The sequence below is a fragment of the Lissotriton vulgaris genome, chromosome 6, assembly GCF_964263255.1.
Source record: "Lissotriton vulgaris chromosome 6, aLisVul1.2, whole genome shotgun sequence".
Classification (NCBI taxonomy): Eukaryota; Metazoa; Chordata; class Amphibia; order Caudata; family Salamandridae; genus Lissotriton; species Lissotriton vulgaris.
In genome coordinates, this window is record NC_141694.1 from 833,247,131 (window position 1) to 833,269,591 (window position 22,461).

Here is a 22,461-nt window from a genome sequence, read left to right on the forward strand (position 1 = left end):
CAAAGAAAGTCAAAAAGGCCTCAAATCCAAATATCCAGCAGCATCCACAAAAAGTAATCCTTCCAGCTCCAGATCCAAATGAAAAGTGACCAGGAGATGGACAAAGCACTGGGAGGAGCCTGCTGGACAGGAACCGGAAGTTGAAGACTGTGGGGCACTTCCTTCCTCCCACCCCCCTCCCCCCTCCCCAAAATGGACTCCTCGCTAAAAAAGTGCAGGCAAATGTCAACCTAAGGAGTTATTCAGATAAAAATCATCATTTCAAGAAGGTTTATGTTGCTTGCTGGTGGATTTCTTGTGCAGAATTGCAAATTTTATATTTTCGCTTGTGCGAGATTGTTGCTGCTCGCCGCATCTCAAATCTCGCAATTGCGAAGTACCGCGAGATGTGATCTCGCCGTACTCGCGTTGACAAACTCTCGCTGTGCAAGTTGGCAAGCCGCGATGACGTAATCGCGCTCGCCAAATTCCCGCGGGATCACACAGCAAGATCCAAAATGGCACAGCACTCGCAAAATATCGAGAAAAACAACTCGGCAAACGATGATAAACGCCGCGCCCCGCAAAAATTGTATCACCAACGCCGCGCGCCGCAAAAAAAATCCGCTGCGTGCGAATTTGCGGATTTTGCGGGAAATTCGCAAATCTCGCGGATTGCGAATTTACCGAAAATCCGCAAAATCCGCGAGCGTAACGGATTTTCCGCCCATACTTAGTTATCATTGATAACAAAGGCAACTACAAGCCCCAATCTGATGCCATAAAAAAGAGAAGAATAATGACAGCAGTGGCATTAGGGAATCTAAAAAACAAGATCTCTGGCTCGAGCTTCCTCTCTCTAACAAGGGTGATCCAGGCAAAATTAATACCACCTATCACCTGTGGTAGTGAAGTAATGAGAGGGAGGGATGCTGGCACACTAGACAGCACTATAGCGAGAGCAGTGCGAATGATCTTTGGCTTGCCAGTATATACATCCCCTGCACAAATGAGGCCAGAATTTGGGCTATTAAGAGAAGACCTGGCATGCAGAGGCACATTCATCAAAAGCTGGCACAAAATCAGAAGAGGAGAACCGTAAACATTAAACTTTAGCTTTTTAGACTGTTGATGGAGCTTAGTAAGCATAAGATGTTTCCCCTGTTTAAAGTGTCTATAGTTCCCTTTGATTTGTATTACGGGAGGAACACGATTATAGTGCTTCCTGCAGGCCCGTTCTCTTCAGTTGGTCTGGTCTGCATAGTGATCGGTTCGTCCCCTGACCCGGAGCTTTCTTCCGTTGATGTTCTTTGTCCTTGGGAACTCCTTTCCTTTGCCCGGACCATCTCTGGGCCAGTAGGGCTTGCTGCTGGTGTAGCCCCCTGTGAGTCCTTAAAATCTATTCCAGGTTCATTTTTAGTTGCAGTGCTGTTGACGCGTTTTTTAAGAGGGGTAAGTCTTTTGATTTTTGCCCTCTCTTTCTGGGTCGGCATTTTTCTTGTGTCGTGATCCGAGTCTGTCACTTCGCTCATCTGGGCTGGCGCTTCTTGTGTGAGTTCCCTTTACACGTTCCAGGTGCGGTTGTTCATACCCCTACTGAATAGCAAGTGCAATCTCTGCAGGTTCCAAACTTAACTCCACCAAAGACGCGCCAGAGCCAGACATGTTATCTAAGGAATCCTGGAGGTAATATCCCAGTGCTCCCTCAGTTAACCGCTCCAAAAGTACTGAGTAGGCATCCTAAGGAGCCTGGGACATTGCTGTGTTACACCTTTCCCATTGCCAGAGCGGAAGACATTCTCAGCGTCGACTGCAAGAGGGAGTGATGTGAGAGAAGGCACAAAAGATTCAAACTTGAACATATACAGCTGGTCTCATCAGATTTCTACTTGGATTTGGCCTGACATATATACTATTAAGAGAAGCCTGGAGCGCAGCCTTTGATCCAGCCCTCATTGAAGCCCCTCTGACTGTCACAAAGCGCATGACTGGGTGATGTTTAAAGATGTCCTGGATATTTATGAACAAAGTTAAGAATGGTGACTAGCCCTAGGTGTATCTTACCTTGAACACCTTTTGGGACGCCGCCACCGCCAAGAGTCACTGGGGGCCATACGGAGACGCAGAACCCACGCCGCCACCGACCTAGAGTCAGCTGCACCAATCTTCGCGCCGCCGCCCCGGGACCACAACTCCCGGCAGGCTCAGCGGCGGCGCGCACCGCTGACGACGCGCCCGCACCAGGAGGTGCTTAAAGCCGGCGCAGAGGCCCGCTTCGCGGGACGCCAGACCGGCAGAGGCCGGGACGGGCCGCCACATTAACATCCCAAAAAACTTTGTTTTGTGAGTACTGTGGATTTAAATTTCTTTTAACCTATTTTATTTACCACTTCTGACTGGCTTATGAACAATGTCATCAAAGGAGGTTAAAGGGAAAACTTACACTGTTGCATTCACTGGAGCAATGGACCAATTCATTAAAAGGATGAACTCTGTTGTTGATGAAAGTATTGTCATCATGGAGAGACGGTGTAGCAGGGTTTCCGTTCTCCCACAGAACTGTGCATAGAGATCTAGAAACTTAGTGAATTAGGGTGACCCAAAACTCACCTTAGTATCAGAAATCCCCTTACCGAGCTAGCTACAGTGTCTCATTGGTCATAACAAACTCCCAATGACTTAGACAAACCAGAACATGAACTTAGGTTACCTCAGGTATCGTGGAACACATGAACACTCTTTCGTTCTATAATCATTTCAAACCAGAACTTGGAGTAAAGAGGACACGTGCATATTTGAAATATTTATTAATCAATGCAATGTTCTCAAACGCAGTATCTTATACAATACTAACAAACAGATTATAAGTATCAAAGTTATCAGCATAGTTACTAGTCCATAGTACGCAAACGGTGATAGCATATTATAATGCAAAAATGAATAGAAATTAACAATACCTATTTCTCACCTCCCTATTTAGCATATTATATTATATTATGAAGGTCTCTTTTGGGTTTTAGCAGGGCGGGCCCATACCTCTAAATGTCAGGATGAGAGGATCACATCATCAGCTAACAGCTCTCTGCATGCGAAGCATCTTCAAGTGTGTTCTGTATTTCCTGTAACTCTATCTTAAACCCGCTTAGAGCCCAATGTTGACAGCAACTGTATTTATGTTATGTCTAATGTGGTGCGAAGATCAGACCTCCCAGCAACCTTGTATCGAGTTATTCTTAGAGGGTTCAGCACTCACTGTTCAGACAGTGTACCAAGCAAAACTGATATCAGAATAACAACACATTATTCTCAAATAAATCACATCATTCTTCTAGGTTGAAAGCTACAACAACAAGTATGTGATGTGTGCAAAACTGAAGCCGAAGGAAAAATGGCGTTTAAACATGTAATAAGCCCATGCTAACTTAACACAGTATATATAAAGAAGTATCTATAGGACACCCCCCCAATGATCCGAGCACGGTCAAAAAAAGGGAAAGCCAATACTAGAATAGAGGCATAACATAAAAGCAGAGTTCAACAATATTGAGCTAAGCTAAATGTAAAAAAATGTATGAATGCCTATGATGGCCAACCAAATTTTATCAAAACACTGTAAAGCAAGGCCTCGATATTTCAAAGATATAGGACTAGGCCGTATGAGTCCAAATGTTTATATGTAAATGAAAAAAGGGGCACTCTCCAAAAAATAAAAAGTCACGTGCCATAATAATTAAAGTCTCCAAGGCATCTCACGATTGGACAGAATATGCAAAATATGCAGCAACAGCTTCCAACATGAAATCACTGTCATCATCCGAAAACAGTTCAGCCATCCAATTAAGTAATGGGAATGAACATACGTGCTCCTCCAGCACCGGATCCTCTAGCAACATCAGAGGACAACTCGGTGGGTTCTCAAGAATGCTATGTGCCAGAAACTCATGCGCCGCTGCGGGTATGTCCCAAGGACCCATTAGTCCATGCATCGCTGCCAAGGCCATAATCCTTTCGCCAGAACAAACCAACTCGTGAGCAACTACGGGGCTCATCAGGTGATTAAAATCGACGTCTGGAGATATCGTCAAGCAGAGACACAAATCAATGGCCCAGTCAAAATCGCAGCTCAGGCAATGAAACACAGGCTGGACACATGTGAAATAGGAAAATCGAAACGATAATCCAAAAGCCGTGCTTAAAGTCGCAAGCGGCAAGGTGCCATAGTAATCAAGCATCCGGTTACGAAACAGTGTCAGGAGCAGCTGAACGTCTTCTTGCGCAGGACGGGCATCCATGTTTTAGGAAGCAGAATAATACCAAAATGCCTGCAGCCAAAGCCAGCAAAATAGGGAATCCGCCAAACAAACTCGAAAATATAGAATGGAAGAAAGCGGGGATGACATCAAAAATCTTTTCAAAGGTAGTCACGAGACCACTGCTAACTAATTTAAAAAAATGAGCAAGACCAGACGTGGAGGAGCCATTAAAGATTTTATGTACCAGCTCGCAGAAATGAAACGGCAAGTCAGTATTTAAAAGTGCCTGCACCTCTGTGCGTGTGTTAGCTATGTAAAGGACATAAGTTTCATGGGCCGAGCTCAGGGCCACTTCTTTTTGAGACAAAAGGGCTCTTATTCTACTCAATCCATTGAACTCCGCTTTCAAGGTTGGGATGCGCGGCCAGATGGAAACATCTGAATTCCCATGTGTGGGAGGATATAGCACGTTCTTGCAACACACCACACGTTCAGATACATTTACCACATAAGCAATACCGATTATTAAACCACAACACTCCTCGTTATTCAAAAGCAAATAACTACCATTTGTCAATAATGTAAATGTGGGAACTATTGCTGGAACTGGTTTGCCTTTTAAAACACAAGCCAAATTAGGCCGGTCCTGATTACAAGAACCGTGTAACTGGATGTGTCTGCATATTAATGAACGGTCAGGCGACTGCGTGCATTCTTCACCATTAAGATTCACTTCCTTTCCATCTTTTAGACATCGGTATGTGTATGGTAAAGACCATGCCTCATGGAGGAAGGCGCTGCCTAGTGGTTCATATCGCCCTATTGCAATGTACCGCATACAATTAGTGAATTTGTACAAGGCAAAAGGTAATGTAATTAATCCATGGATAAGCCACGTTGCTGCAGTGGCTTCAGCTACAGAAAACGGTAAAGATTCTAACCTTTCAATATGTAACATAGAAAATGAAGCATCACGCATTGAAAGCATGCGTTGTTTCTCAGTCAAATTAAATGGGGCAAAGAGGGAAGACACGTTCATGTAACTCCAGGGCACGCGGCCCTCCTTAAGTGTCTGTAGTGTCCATACAAACTGCATTACAGAACGCAATTGATTTTGACCATGGTATAACACGGACACCTCATCATGCACAATGTCAACAACAGAAGAAACAATATTATTCAACGTGTAAATTCGGGAAGAAAGCATGTTAATACTATTATCTACTACTGCAAGCACTTTTTCCAAATTAGCTTGGTCAATAGGCCGTAGTCTTTTAGCAGCTTCAATTTGTTAAAATTTCCAAATCTCATTGTAAATTGCATAAATCCATCGTTTAGTTCTACCCTTAGCTGGGCCTTTTATAAAATCATTTAAATCTACATTATCACTCAACTGGGACAGATGTAGTTTAACAGCAGCCAATGTGGAATGTTGTAGCCAATTCTGACACAATTTGCCCACTGAGTAAGTTGTAACTGTATGATCAGCCTCAAAACGGGGATCTGGTCTGACTTGTGTAAAACCTTCAGACAAGCCCAGAAAACGACGTTGGCAAGAATCAGAGCTTCTATGCCACATCAGCCAACCCTTTGGATCCAAACTGGATATATTAAAGGATGAATTGTGCAATAGTGCTTGCAATTCACGAATGGACAATTCAGTGTAATTACCCCAACCTGAATATTCTTCCAATTCTGGGATAGTTGGTGTATTCAATTTTTTAGAAGTAGCCAATCCAAAGCATGTTGTTTGGGAAATGGTAGAATTTAGAAACAACATGTGATTCGGGATGAGACATGCACGATGCAAAGCCTCAGTACCTTGTACCTGCCAATATTTGGTACCCCAAACCGATTTAAGGTCAATTACTTCCTTCCATAGCTCGTAGCCATCTACAGCTAACTTGTCTAGAAAGGACTTCGAATACAGCAATTTAGTATCGGTAAGTCTAACTTTGGACATGGACTTTGTGTCATTTTAAAATAAAAAGACTCAGGATTTGATTGATTAAAGTCTGTGAAATAAGTGTATTTTCCCAGAAATGTACTGGAGCTGCCTTGTAATGGAGCTGGGCAATGTTCCCACTGTGTGTAATTCACATTACCCCTCCTGGAACTTGTTTTATGCAGAAAATGATTACCATAATGTTGAAAGCAAAACAAATCACCATAATTAATAGAATCTAAGTACAAATCCTCAGCATCAAAGGCAGCATAATATTTCAAATCAGAGAATAATGCTTCCACGGCCTGAATATCCCAATCATCAGAACGGATGTTTTGTTTCACTACATCCCCCATATTCACTCTAAGCACATTCGGAACATTAATCACTTCCGTGGGTCCATGAATTGGAAACCTAACCGCATCCCACACAATCCCATCAAGGACAGGCCAAGCAGTGATGTTAACTGTATTCAACTCCCTTTTCAGTCTGTGCGCTGAATGTGACGAGGAAAGCGGGGCCAATGTTCCATTAAGGTGTCGAATTCCTTTTCTTTCTTTGACATAATGTCCATCGATCAGACGGAAAAAATAAAACACAAAACCAATTGACATAAAAAGATAAATTGTAAAAAGAACCAGCCAAATATATGTCCAATGGGGAATCAAAAAATGTTTTTTAAATAAGGTGACATATGTTGCTAAACGTGTGGGTTTTTTCGAATGTGTTGAAGAAGAGTCAAAAGAGAATCTGGATTCAGTGGCCAAACGAGTCTGTAAATCGGGCATTGATAAATCAGTTGGATAGGTATAATTCAGGTCATCATTGTTATTAATTGGAAAAGTGTTCAATAAAGGACTGGAAATCACAGGCATCTCGAGGGTCATCGCTGGTTCAGCACTAGAAGTAATTGCCAACACAGAATGTCTCACCATGGAAGGACAGGATACTGCTGGTGTCATGCTATGAAGAATCGGCCACCCTGTGTGTCTTGACATTGTCAATAGAGATAAATCTGTTTTCCTTACGACCTGGAAGTGGTGGTAAAATGACTGTTCTCGTGCCCTTCACTCCAAGAACTCGAACCGGTGCACGATATGAAGGACCAAACTCTTTCTTGTTATCGATCTTCTCTCGAACCAGTTCTCCAACTTGGGGTAGCCAGCCAACTACCGGGATCTGCAACGCATCATCCGACGTGGAGGGCAAATGTTCCTTAGCTAGACTGTCTCTGGTCTTTTGTAGATCCTGTAAAACATTGCAATGTTCATCTACGTCAAAGGCCGCGGCCTGGTCCTTGCAGTCTAGACTGTCGAGGTCAGGAACATACATCTTGATACCAAAGAGCATTTCGTATGGGGTCCGCCCACCCAGAGACCTTCTAGGGAGATTATTAAGAGCACGCTGCACGCCATTGAGGTGGGCCAGCCAGTTTCTGCCAGTGCCTATAACTCGAGCTGTCAAAGATTGCTTTAAGTCACGGTTCATTCGTTCCACTACACTGTTACCCTCAGGTCTGTACGGAGACAAAAACTTGACTTGGACTCCCAACGAAACCATAGCATCCTTATACGCCTTAGAGGCGAACGCCGGACCCTGGTCGGAATGGAAGGTACCACAGGCAAAAATCCCTACAAAGACACGCAAATCTCTGATGACAGTTCGCGAATCAGCGCTGCGATGGGGCCATACCCACACAAAGCGTGTGCATGAATCAACTGCTACTAAGATGTACTTATACGCAGTATCAGAAGAAAAAGGACCGCAGTGGTCTAAATAAACACATCCTGGTGGTTTATTAGATATATACAATTGTGTTTGTGGCGGACGCGTAGCAGTCGAAGGCTTGATCTGCTGGCAAATGTCACATTGAAGGACATAATCACGCGTCTGTTTGTACAGTCCCCGCCACCAGAACCTCTGTTGTAACTGAGTTACAGTGGCTGAAACGCCCTCATGCGCAGACGCCACACCTTCATGAGCCGCTGTAATCAGAATTCTCTGCGATCCGAGTTGGGAACTAAACGTTCACCAACATCAGGAATTTTCACATAAGGAACCTTATCGGGACTTAAGTGGTATGTGTACTTTGAAGGGAACCCCGCAGGATATTTACCTCCCTTCTCAGTGGCAGCAACAGCCGCCAAGATGTCATCATCTATTTTACTTTTGGATCGTGTAACAGCCGCAACTAAGTATTTTGATACTGCTGACTTCGCCGCCTCATCAGCAAGCGAATTACCGACAGCGTGGACTCCCACACGCTGGTGGCCAAGAGTATGAATTGCAAACACGAGTGGTTACTTTTCTTTAAGTTCAGCCACTCGGACCCAGATCATTTTATGTTTTATTGTGCTACCTTTGGAATCACGAAAATCATTCTGAATCCAAAAGAACAAGTTCTCATTGTAAGACTGGACACAGTAGTAAGAGTCACTTACGATTAAAGTCGTCACACAAGGATCAGCGTGCTCTAATGCGAGCATCAGAGCACGAAGTTCTGCTAACTGTGCGGTGCAGTCCCCAAGTGTCTGCGTGTGCACGACACTGGACTTGAACTCATCGTTCACCATGGCACCAACCACAATGGCGCACGCGGAAACGTAGGCATCTTTAGAGCCATGCGCAACCTGCGCCGAACCATCAGTGTAAATGATGCAATGGAAATCCTCAAACGGCCGCATTGCTAAAGGAGCCAGATGAACGAATTCCTACTGCAAGTACTCCTGCGACCGTAAAGTGGCGTCAAAAATAAACGTGACATCCTGGGATGACAAGGATGCAGCCCATTGAATCCACCGAGGGTGCAAAGCTTTGGAATTTGGCAAACTGGCTTTCGTAACTGCCTCCAAGGCAGGACACGGGGTAACAACCAACATGCGTTTCCCTGTGACAGGGCACGTTCCTTGAGAATTGCCATCTGCACAGCCGTCAAAACTTTTTCCACAGTGGAAAATCGCATTTTAGCCGAAGTGTACAAGTGTGACTTGTAAGCAATAGGTACTGTATCTCCTTCATTAAAAGTTAGGTACGTGAAACCCACCGTCCCAGGGATAATTCTTATCACCAGGTTGGTCTGGTTATCACGAGTCTGTAAGTATTCAGAAGCGAGCAAATCAGCTTGCAAAGATTGCAGAATAGCCGAATGCTCAGGCAGCCAGCATGATTTGGGAAAAGATGGTTGTATCAAAGAATATAAAGGCTTTATACGCTGGGCATATTCCGGAATGTAAGTTCTCCCGAAATTCAAAAAGCCCAGTAAAGATTGTAATTTTTTCAGTGTTGTCGGAGAGCGCAACTGTGCGCATTTCTCCAGGAAATGAGGAGCCAACCCCTTTCCTTCATTGTTAAGTTTGTAGCCTAGAAACAACACTGTGTACTCTGCAATGTGCGATTTTGCAAAGTTAAACTTGTAACCCATGTCTGCAAAGCTACAAATTATGCTACTCACTCGACACAGATGCTCCCAAAGTTCGTCGTCAGTGAGATAAATGTCATCCACATACGAACAAGCAACTGGGTCGATTCTCTCCAAAAGAGAGACTATGCGGGCGGAAAATACTCCAGTACTATTCTTATAGCCCATTGGGAGACGCCGAAACATTTTTTGTACACCGCAGCATGTAAAGGAGGTCCATTGGGAACTAAGACCATCCAATCTATGGGCATAAAAACCATTGGAAATGTCAAGCGTGGTTTTGAACCGTTTACGCTCAAGAATAATCACTAGGGCAGAGCCGTGAGTATTCTGTACTGCACAGTTACGGCAATGCGAGTTCAAATGCCGGTAATCCAAAACCAAACGATATGAGCCGTCCGGCATATTTACAGTAAAAAGGGGGTTATTCATCGGTGACACACACGTTTCAATTACACCTCCATATTCCAATTGTTCAAGGATAGCCGCGACTGAAGCTTTGGCTTCACGTCATATGGGATATTGGGGTTGAGGCTGGGGTTGAGGCTGCGGCTGAGACCGTAAGGAATCTCGTGGCTCGGAGACAATTTATTCCAGCCACATTGATTGCGGTACACAGCCGGCGCAAGCGCCAGAGCCCACTCTTCTGCAAAATGCAGTGCTTCCACTCTCGAAACAGTGTGCGCGAAACTGGGGAGGATCACCTCCTCCCCTCGCGAAGCTGCGAGAACAAAAGGTGGGGGCCAGTCAGCCTCCGAAAGCAAAATGTCATACGTAGACGAAAGATTTTCCCAAAATACCCCTTTTACAGTTCGCTGTGTGTCACCTTCAATTAACAAGACAATTTTAAAAAGTCTATCAGGGGGAGCAACTCTTGTATCAGCTGTTTCAATCACAACATAAGTGTCAGTCGCTGTCACCTTCAGTAGTGGACGGAGCGCCTCTCTCACTATGGTAATCTCCGCCGCGCTGTCCAGTAAGGTCAGAGCCCACGTCAGATTCCGAAGCCGCGTTCTCACTTTCTGGGGGATATCGATGCGCTGTTAAGGCCGCGACTTTCTTCTTGGCAAACTGAGGTCTCTTGGGCGTAGTGCCTTCTTGCTGCTCTCCACCGGTTCGCGGGCGGGGCTCACCACGTCCTTGTTGTCCACCCCGGCCCCTGCCGCCCCCTCCATCACCGGTTGTCGGGCCGATGAGTCCTGAAAGGAACGAGGAGAGCGTTGGTCAGAAGCCTGACAACGTTCAGGTGATTTAATCATCGCGCGATCGCGCAAATCATAAACACGATCCGACTGCGCAGGCAACGGAGACGCAGGACGAGAAACCTGTGTTCGTTGTTGTTGCTGTTGCTTACCCTGTTTCTGTTTTTTAGGCCAATTTTGTTTCTTGGACTTGGGCTGAACGTCCGTTTCCGAAGCTTGTCCCTGGGGCTGCTTCTTCTCCTTAGTAGAAAAAGGCTTAAGACCCTTAGAATTGCGGCCAACAGTTTTATAAGCCGCCACAATTATCCTTGCTAACTGTCGGGGGTTTCTCGGCATCGGGAATTACCACCAAAGCGTTAGCCACCTGAAAGTTCACTGCATCCCCCTTGACATTCGCAAGGATCAGATCGCAAACTACATCAAAGGTGCCACACAGGCGCATACCCAACTCAACCGCAGACTCTGGTCCGTGATCAACTTGAACACGTTTAAGGACCGTAGACAGATTGGACATAGACGGGGTGCCAAAGCATCTCGAATAGACCGCTGCAAAAGTCTTACCCCAGGTCTCACAGTCAACAAGCTCAGGGGCCAAATCTTTCGGCAAACTAAGCGTAAGAATCCGGTGCTTTTCACCAGGAGTCGTATAAGGAAACACAGCCTCCAGCTGGTCAAATTTCTCGGCAACCCAGAAAGGAAAATCATCCTTATCCTTGGGCTTCTTGCCCATTACGGAATTCACCATGACAGGACTGATTTTCAAACCAGCCTGCCCTGCCAGAAGGGCTGCACCTCTAGGGGCTGCACCTTGAACATTACGACTTGTGTAATGTACAAGCGCTCTAATCACGGCAATAGCAACAATATGAAGTCGCCTAAGTTCAGCCAAGGTACAATTGCCGTGATTAGGGTGAGGAGTAAATCCAGCCAAAGCGGGCCAATTTGTGCCCGGAATGGACATAGGACCTAATCTCGGAGCGGTTAAAGAATGGGGTAGGGCGCCACCAAACCAAACTCCATGCTGCCAAACTCCTATAGGAACTTCCTGTGCCCTGTACGGAGCATACTCAGCAGGTACAGGTGAGGCAGTATACGAGTGGAACACTCCAGAATTTGCGTCCACTGCCGGAAATGTCACCCACGAATAGAAAAGTTCGTACGGGTAAGCATGTTCCGCACTTACCACCATAACCACAGCCAAGCCTTCCAAGGGAACATCATAAGCCCGCAAATGGTCACGCACCGCAATGCGACTATGTAGCGGAATGTCCACGGCTTGTGCCATGACAGTACAGGAAAGAGAAAAAACAAAGTAACCTTTGTAGCACAACTGGGTAGTAATTCAAGGAAACCGTTTTAGATAGATTCAAGCTTGAAAAGACCTATTTCAAAAATAGGTAGGTTTTTCCGACACCACCGTTTAACGGAAACGGCAATGAAGGGGTTAAGGTTTGAATGATATACTACTCGAGTGTCATGATATAAGGCCAACAAAGTATGGGCACCATGTAGCAGGGTTTCCGTTCTCCCACAGAACTGTGCATAGAGATCTAGAACCTTAGTGAATTAGGGTGACCCAAAACTCACCTTAGTGTCAGAAATCCCCTTACCGAGCTAGCTACAGTGTCTCATTGGTCATAACAAACTCCCAATGACTTAGACAAACCAGAACATGAACTTAGGTTACCTCAGGTATCGTGGAACACATGAACACTCTTTTGTTCTATAATCATTTCAAACCAGAACTTGGAGTAAAGAGGACACATGCATATTTGAAATATTTATTAATCAATGCAATGTTCTCAAACACAGTATCTTATACAATACTAACAAACAGATTATAAGTATCAAAGTTATCAGCATAGTTACTAGTCCATAGTACGCAAACGGTGATAGCATATTATAATACAAAAATGAATAGGAATTAACAATACCTATTTCTCACCTCCCTATTTAGCATATTATATTATATTATGAAGGTTTCTTTTGGGTTTTAGCAGGGCGGGCCCATACCTCTAAATGTCAGGATGAGAGGATCACATCATCAGCTAACAGCTCTCTGCATGCGAAGCATCTTCAAGTGTGTTCTGTATTTCCTGTAACTCTATCTTAAACCCGCTTAGAGCCCAATGTTGACAGCAACTGTATTTATGTTATGTCTAATGTGGTGCGAAGATCAGACCTCCCAGCAACCTTGTATCGAGTTATTCTTAGAGGGTTCAGCACTCACTGTTCAGACAGTGTACCAAGCAAAACTGATATCAGAATAATAACACATTATTCTCAAATAAATCACATCATTCTTCTAGGTTGAAAGCTACAACAAGTATGTGACGTGTGCAAAACTGAAGCCGAAGGAAAAATGGCGTTTAAACATGTAATAAGCCCATGCTAACTTAACACAGTATATATAAAGAAGTATCTATATGACAACGGGTTTCCCAGGAACTGGCCATTGCAAGACGATCTTCACTAGGCCAAATAGCCAATGCACAAACTCCTGTTTCCTTGGGCAGAGTTGTATCTAATGGGGGAGTTAATGTTTCACCAATCTTAGAAATAATCCCATTGCAGGAAATTAATAGTGATGCACTACATGTTACAGATGGGAGCTCCTCTACTGTTTCAGAATCACTCTTACTTTCACCAAACAAACTGCCTACTGTCCCCAATGTTGTCAAGGTGCATAATACAAGACAACAGAAAGGAGCTAATACAGGGACTATTCCCAAGGTGAAACCGGGGCCACCGATTATTCATGGTGGAAGGAAAAAAAAAGGGTTCTAAAAATATCACAACAAGCCCTGGCATCATGGAAATACCTGTTATCAGTGATAGTACAAACATGGAGCATGATGCATTAGACCATGGGGACACGATACAACCGACAGGGGGCCACTTAACTAAAGTGTAAATGTAAATGTAAATGTATTGGCATTTATATAGCGCACTACTTACCCGTAGGGTCCCAAGGCGCTTCGACCGCTGCGAAACCCTTCCTGGCTTCCCTGAGAGATGGTCCCTTAATGGGTATCTCCAGGGTGAGACCAGGCATCCCCGGCGGTCTGGTGGGGCCGTTAGTGAAGATGAGGCAAGCTAATGCCCAGAGTTGCCGAGTGTGATCGCTGATCAGAGTGGGCACCGAGGCGAGAGAATTATCGAGTCCGCTGACCCTGGTCCAGAAACCTGCCGCGCCGGGAATCGAACCCTGGTCCCGGGCCGTCGTCTGCTCTCGGGTCTGCCGCCTCTAACCAGTGAGTCACGGAAGGGATTGTGAATATTGAGTCAAACATTATTTTTGACACACTAAAACTCTTATTACGTCCACTTGAGGAGAGGTTGAGCAAGGTAGAGACCTAAATACACAGAGTTGGATATAAAACATATCAGATAGACGCGGTTCCATCAACCAGAGGACGGGCCTCAGGTGGTTTATTAATATGGGTCAGTGTATCTATTAATATTGGCATAAAAAATTTAAATATTGACTCTCTTGATTTACTTGGCCTGGAAATTACCACTGATGATAAAAGGGTGATTTATCTTATTAATGTCTACAATAGACCATGTCCATCCTATAAGGAGTCACCATGCATTGATAAATTAGAGATTCTTATGGACACTTTGGGTCCAGAAGCAAGTGTAATTATATGCGGGGACATGAACTGTAATTTCGAACCTATTATAGGCATGTATAAATTGTATGAAGAAGAGGATGCTGCTAATGGAATACCTTCTTTAGTTAGTAATGGGGCGGCTGCCGGAACCACTCTAGCTCTTCAGATTACAAGGTTACTCACAAGTCAAGGACTGAGGGCATGTAATGGGCGCCTGCCATCTGATAGCCCGAAAGCACCCACTTTCAAGAGGCGTACATGTGAAAGTAAAATAGATTATGTCATTGTCTCATTTGATCTATGGCCATATACAAAAGACCTGAAGGTTAAGGAAAGATTTGATAGCGATCACCACCCCCTTGAAACTAGCTTTTTACACAGTTTATTAAAGGGGTCGGAAGTTAGCGAGGGAGGTCAAAGCCAAATACAACCACCCACGACAGACAACATTATTCTTAGTAATAATCGACGGTCTGTGAAATGGGCATACATCTTGGGAAAAGAAGAGTTATTGGTCAATATTTATTGTTCTCTTGCAAATACATTTGATTCATATCACCCTGTTGAATGCGAATCAGGTGAATTTATTAAACTGCACAAAGCCTTTTTTAACAAACTATTAGAACTTATGCCAAAAAAGCCAAAAAAGGGACTGGTGTAGTGAATGCAGTGCCTGCTGGCAAACCCTGGCTTAGTAAAGAATGCCGTGTCGCAAAATCCATACTGATTGACGCACTTAAAACAAAAGGTGCTCTAGAAGTAAAAGAAAAAAGGAAATTATATAACAAAGTATTGGCAAAAGCAAAGTCTTCCTGGGATGAAGAACTTTGGTCCAGTATGTTGTCAGCGGCTAAGACAAAGGACCAGAAGTTATTCTGGGAAATAGTAGCTAAGGGAAATAAAAGAGAGAAAGGCTCCAGAGAGGTCTTCCTAGATGAGGCAACGTGGATAAACCACTTTACGAACCTCTATGCGGCGCAAGGGCCTGGGGGAGTAGTGCAGGAAGAGGGAGCTCTACCTGTTGTAGATGATGTACACCCACAGGTAGTTTTTAACTTACAGGAGACAGAGCTAGCTATTAACTCGGTCAAACAGGAGAAGGCCCCTGGTCCTGACAAAATCCCAGGTGACCTCTTCAAGCCTGACTTGGCTGTATGGGCACCATATTTAAATCATCTGTGCAATACAGTTGCGGCTGGCTAACCAATCCCGGATCCATGGAATGGCGCAGAAATTATCACAATTTTTAAAAAGGGGGACAGAAGCGATCCAGCTAACTATCGCCCCATAAGTCTTTTAGATATAACCCAAAAAATATATGCCAGGCACATATTAAACCGTAATAATGCATGGTTGGAACAAGAATCAGTTTTAACAAAATACCAAGCGGGCTTCAGAGAAAAAACAGGAACCATAGACCAGGTACTAAGGTTATGCTGCTTGTATTGGAAATATGTCATCATTCCCAAAGGCCACTTGTATGTGGCATTTGTTGACCTACGAGCAGCATTTGATCTTATCCCCCGAGATCTACTATGGGAATCCTTGAAATGCCAGGGACTCCCAGGGGATTTGTTAAATTTGGTGATGGGTCTGCACAAGGAGAATTACGCTAAGGTTAGGTGGGGCCCAAACGGGGAACTTTCGCAATCTATCCCTATAAAAAGGGGAGTACGCCAGGGGTGCGTGCTGGCTCCTACACTCTTCTCCCTCTTTGTTAATGACATCCCGTCCTATATGGAGAAGTGTGACAATGATTCACCTAGATTGGGGGGTGAACGGGTTCCGTCGCTCCTTTTTGCGGACGATACCATCCTTATTTCACAAACACCGCGGGGTCTGCAGAATTTATTAGAAAGGTTCCAGTCATATTGAAATCTTAAAGGGTTAGAAATTAACATTAAAAAAAAACAAAATACATGGCACTGAGCCCACACAAAAGTTTTAGAAAAAACCTAATGTTAATTGGTCACAAATTAGATCACGAGCAGAATTTTACATATTTAGGTGTAATAATTGATTCACTACTAGCATGGAGACCGCAGTTAGAAAAAACGAAAATAGTGTTGAAACAAAACTGCCTCCCAATTTTAAAAAGACACAACAAATGTTTGAATAAGGCAGTTACCCGAGCTTTAGAGATCTTTAGGTACAAGGTCCAATCAGCGGTACTATATGGAGCAGAATTATGGGGACCAGTATGCAGGAAGACTTTTGAAACCCTTGAGAATACGTTTTTTAGGGGATTATTAAAAGTGCCCACTAACACCCCGCTGACACCACTATTTTTGGATCTGAATATTAAATGTACTGACCAACATGCAATGCTGAGACCATTATTGCTGTGGGTCAGATTATGGACAACTCCCGAACTGAACGAATATAAAAACGGGTTGAAAGAAGTCATGGATCTAGTTAGTGGCAGCAAAATCTACTGGTTAAAGCATGTAAGATCCTGGTTAGTTAAACTAGGATTAGCCCATTTTTGGAGCAAGCCAGAATCTATGAGTGTGGGTTCAAGAAAAATTGTCAGATTGTCATTCTGGTCCTATATAAGTTATGATTCTGCATACGTAAAAATCCATGGCCCCTTAACTGAAAGTTTTTTAATGGTTAAAGATGTGGCACATTTTGAAACATTTTTGGATGAGGTACAGCCGCCACTAGCAAAAACCTTGTATATAAAATACAGATATGGAATATTGAGAACTAAAGCCCTTGAGAAAAGTTGGGTGAAGACAAACAGTGATCTCTGCACTTTATGCTCTAACAATACAAGGGAAGATGTCTTACATATATTATTTTTCTGCTCCAGTTATGCTAAGTCAAGGAAAAAGTGGATAGGGCCGCTATGTCGCATTATTGGTTCGAATTCCTATAAGGAGGCTGGTAGAATTTTAAAAACAGACACCAGTCAAGTAATTGTGTTTGGCATCAGTAGATTTCTTCCCGCTGCTAATTCTATTAGATTAAAAATGGGTCTTCATTTTTAACCATATAACTTGTTGAAACCCTCTTAAACTAATATCATGATAGTTACATATACAATAAGTAAAGGATGACCGAGTACCCAACTTTACGGTTGGGCATACCAACCATGTATTATTGTTTTATCATTTCATTGTAATTTTTAATTATTATGCCACGGTGGCTACAAATTTAATTGTTTTTTAGCTTGTAAAAATGTTGATTATTTTTAACTCTATATTTATTTAAAATGTGTGATGATTTTTTTTTTACTGTAATACCATGACACAAATAAGATGATGTAGACCGGGATGAACTGAACTGACAATGTAATGTAATTTTAAGTAGACCTTCCATACCCCACTTGTGTTTTTGAATATTATATAATTGTACTCTAATGAATTTTAACTGTATATCTTTTATGATGCAATTGCAACGAAATAAAGATTATTGAATTGAATTGAATAGCAAGTGGTATGTAATATTTTGGTTGCAACCCTTCCTCCTCTGCTTTCTTCGCTGTTTGGTAGGTCGGGTGCTTTCTGCCAAGTCAGTTTTTTGCTGAGATTTCTGAGTGGTGTTGTGTTGCTTTTTGATGGCAGTTGAAGTCCTAGGCTCAGTGTGATGTTATTTGGTGCTGGCTTTGTTGTGTCATGGCCTCCCCAAGATGCTTTACTTCTTGTGTCAGCTTTGAAGTCACCTGAGTCGATGCCTAAATTCTTGCTTTTGGTGAAAGCTGAGTTTCATTTCTCGTCTGGGCAGATCCGTTTGTTGGTTTGTTTTTTACAGCCTCTTTTATGTCAGAGAGAAGGTTATCCATTGCTGTTGGGAGTGTTGCCAGCTTATCCACAATTGTTCTGCAAGTACAGTTGGTCTGAGTGAGTTGAGTCTCCGTTTGCGCCCTTCTGAACAGGTTGTTAAGCTCTGCCAGTCTGTCATCGATGTTAGCGACAAAAATTGAGAGTGAATTAAGGACTGACAGTTGGAGGTCCATCTTGTCCGATTGCTATTGGATGGCATTTCCGGACATTTGCATTGTGTACAGCAGTGAGGACCAGATGTCTTCTTTTGCTTGTGGTTTTTCCTTGCCAAAGTTGGGCTTGGGGGCACTAATTTTTGATCCTGATGGTTCATATTGGGGGGCTGCAGAGTAGGAAGCTACCAGTTCTTCCCATTCTTCTGGTGTTAGGTAGGAAGATTCTGGGTCCGCGTCCTGAGATGATGATGTGGCAGGCCCCAACCTGTGTGGTTGGGCAGGTGCGTGGCTTAGTGTAGACAGATGATTGTAAGTCTTGAGTTTTGATGCAGAATTTTTCTTTAATATATATTTTTAAACAAGCGCAGCCAACGCGTTTCACCTTACAAAAGGCTTCATCAGGGCCAATGATCTAAACCACTATCAATGCAAGAAAAATTCCATGTACACTGTGATCTGTGTTGGAGTTCTAAAAGGCATATGCAGTTCAAAATTAGTATTGAATCAGAATATGTTTCCTGTCTCATTCAGGGTTCGTCTGATAGGTGTAACCCCATATCTGACCAATAGCAACGTGCGTCCATGTACATTAATCGAATCACAGTTCAGTGGTTCTTGGTTCCACACTTCTTCTCTGAAACAGTAATCACACGAGAAGCAGCTGTAGACGCATCTAGATCCAGGGTCCTTGTTGTTCAGTTACCACAAATAAAAAAATTAATATTTCTTCCCTTAAAATCGATATTCTTGACAACGAAATTCTTGGAGATATTTCCGTATCACAATATTTTGGACACAATATTTTGGTAGGACGATATTTAGGTTTCAACAGTGTGTCTGAATACCAGTTTTTAGTTGAGGTCCGTTCTTTATCTTCTTGCAGGAATTCACTAATCCACCCTACTGCTTTATATGAAACCTCATCTATCTCAGCAAAGTGTTACAATAGATCTGGTAGCAAGCTTAAAATGTATTTCACACATTTTGTATAAAACAGTGTTTTGTTGATCAACCAATTCTAAAACTGGTTCATACAGGAAGTTATATTAAAAATAGAATGCCTTAGGCCATTAAAAATTCTAAAATACACACAGCCATATACATATAATATGCAAAAGACTTTCATATATTTGCTAGTATAACTCACGGACATTATTAAAAGGTAGTCCAGTGGAATGAGTCCCAAAAGATCTAGAATAAACCATGTCTTCAAGTACTTTAACTTTACTTCTTTAGGATCCAAGGACTAAAAGAAAAAACACAAATATAGACTGAATCAAACTCATTTGCATTGTTAGGGAAAGGTCAGTATAGAACAAATACCTTCATCAATTAAAAAGTATGTTTGTGATCTAAATAAACAAGGACTCTACACTAATCTTTCAGGAGCTGCAAAAACAATTTCCTGAAGGATATCCTATTGTTTCTTAGTCTGGAGGTCTGTTTACCATCATGTGTGGACACATGTACACACAATGCCCAAGAACCTTTATGTAAACAACAATTCAGAGGACACACAACCCAGCTTTGGTAAAGGAAACAGATTCTTTAAGCTGCACAGAATCAAGGTGGTCAGCCAAATACTAGATTTATAGGAATCACAACGAACAGAACTTGCTACCTCATTTTGAGGTTGGCTGTAATAGGAAATCTGCTAACATCATCCATGAAATAATGAAATCTTGCAAACCTCATTTCATTCACTTTTCAGGGGTTGGGGTTGCTAGAAAGGCTAAGCCACCACAGCCTGAATCATTTAAAACATCCTTCAGCAGCCTATTTTAGACGGACCTTCCAATTTCATGTACGCAATAAAGTTTGTTGTTGAAGCATGGCATTACCATCCTAAGCAAGAAAAATGACACTGGGAGAAAATTCCTAGTGTGTCAGCGAAATTGATTTTATATATTACAAAATCAAACCTCAACTTTGGGGTTTTACCTATGGAACTATGAGAAAAGCAAAGCTCTACTATTTCATGATATGCCAGTCAGAACAAACTGATTTCACAGATGCCAGTCCTGCCTTTCAGTGGAAGCAGTTTTTGTTGAAAATTGGCTTCTCCATCAGCAGTTAACTGTACAACGGATGGTGCAGGCTGGAACAAATACGGTGGTGGTTACACTGCTCTAGTCACATAGGGCTAGATGTATCAAGCCGTTTGCGATTCGCAAAGGCCGGAATTCGCAGAATTCCGGCGTTTGCGAATCGCAAACGGTCTTTTCTGCATGTTTTGGCATGTAACAAAAATTCGCAAAATAAGGAATCGCAAAAATTTGCGATTCCTTATTTTGCTTAAGCATTTAAGGAATCGCAATTTTGCGATTCCTTAAATGCTATGTATGTAGCATTTTGGAATTGCGAATTTAGGTTAAGAGATCGCAAATTACCACCGACTTGTAGTTGGTGGTAATTTGCAAATTATTTTAAAAATGCACAATTAGGCATTTGTGAAGGTGGGATGTGACGCACATACATGCCCATAGGGCATGTATGTGAGCCATATGCACAAACATGTCAATTTCAGGGGTGCAGCAGGGTGTCCTTGAGACACCCCTGCACCCTTGAAATTATTCTCAATTTGCGATTAGCAAATTGCGAATCGCAAATTGAGAATTGAGGGGTAGATGTATCAACATACCCTTTTGCGATTTCTAAATAGCGATTTTTAAGGAATCGCTGTTTAGAAATTGCAAAATGGGATGTATGTAGAAAATCGCTAATTTTTTAGCGATTTCTTAATCTTCCTTATTTGCAAATTCGCAATTTGCGAATTTGCAAATAAGGAAGGCCCATAGGAATGATTGTGAAATAATTCTCAATTTACGATTCGCAATTTGCTAATTGCAAATTGAGAATAATTTCAAGGGTGCAGGTGTGTCTCAAGGACACAGGTTAGTTTGGCACTAAAGACCTGTGTGCAAATAGATCTCCTACGAAATCTGTGAAACTCATTAGGCTCACAAAAAGAAACAATATTTACCTGTAATCTAGTTCTTACATTATGGGAATCAAAACTGAATGAATTATACATATTGAACATTTTTGATCCTTTGTTTGAAACCAGAAACTTGTCTTCCACGTAAAATGTTTTTATTTTACAGGCCTACCGAAAGGCATCATCAAATAGATTTACCAATTGAATTTTTTGTGCTAACGGAAAACTCAGTAGTATGAAAAATGATCTATTTAAAAAAAAAGATAAAAACACTTTCTGATTATCTTCTTTAAAAGAAATATGAACGGTTTTAAAATAGGGCTACATTGAAAACACCAGTTTAAGGGTCTGATTACGATGTTGGTCGGAAAGCCGCAGACTAATGGTCGCAAGCTTTCTGACCGACATGGTAGATTTAAAGTCCGACTTGCATATTATGATGATGGTTGTCAGAGTTTAAACTGATGGGGGAATACGACGTGGTCACGACTGTCTCAAGGAGCCAGTCAGTTTGTAGTGTAGTTCCTATATTCCCAGTAGGCTCTGCGCATTGGAATAACAAAAACGGGCAGTTTAGACGTAGGACTGAGGTCGACTAGGTCTCTACTGAATATGTTAGACTTAATTAGGTATGCCAGCTAGCTCAGAGGTCACTAGAAACTTTCTCGAATGAAAAGGGAGGAGTTAACTTCCCTGATTAGACAAGAAGGGATTAGCTTCTGACAACCGCATAAACATGACAACTTTGCTCCCTCCAGAATAAGGAGTATATCTCCAGAGTCGTGTGAAAACAATAGATAGCTATTTCACTCAGTCAATAGTGCATACTTAGTTTCACCAGAGTGCAGAGAAATAGAGAGACAGGCGTTTTCAATAAAAGGTGTTATTTATCGAGCAGTCTTCTTTCTCATGCAAGAGAAGTGAATTGCCACAATTGCAATACTTGTCATAAAGTAAAGTGCGTACAGTAAAAGGAGTATTATGAAATAATACTGTAAAATCATTGATATGGTTTCTGAGCCATATGATACTTAAAACGATTAAAATATATACAATTATATACAATGATAAAAGTTGACTAAACGTACTCAACTGGTGCTTCTAAGATACGCCTACCCCAGTGTACCTAACCTAAGCCTAGTACGTGGGAAGGAGTAAGGGAGTTG

At 42.6% G+C, this 22,461-nt stretch overlaps 1 protein-coding gene across 1 annotated transcript in view; it reads right to left on the minus strand.

Moving 5' to 3' along the window:
* The window catches only part of LOC147708069 (potassium/sodium hyperpolarization-activated cyclic nucleotide-gated channel 1-like), a 1,702,968-nt gene that overhangs the window by 1,274,804 nt on the left and 405,703 nt on the right, over window positions 1–22,461 (minus strand). Inside the window, exon 4 of the mRNA XM_086925297.1 lies at window positions 19,509–19,603. Coding sequence (XP_086781423.1) covers window positions 19,509–19,603 — 95 coding nt within the window. The remainder of the gene's footprint in view (window positions 1–19,508; window positions 19,604–22,461) is intronic.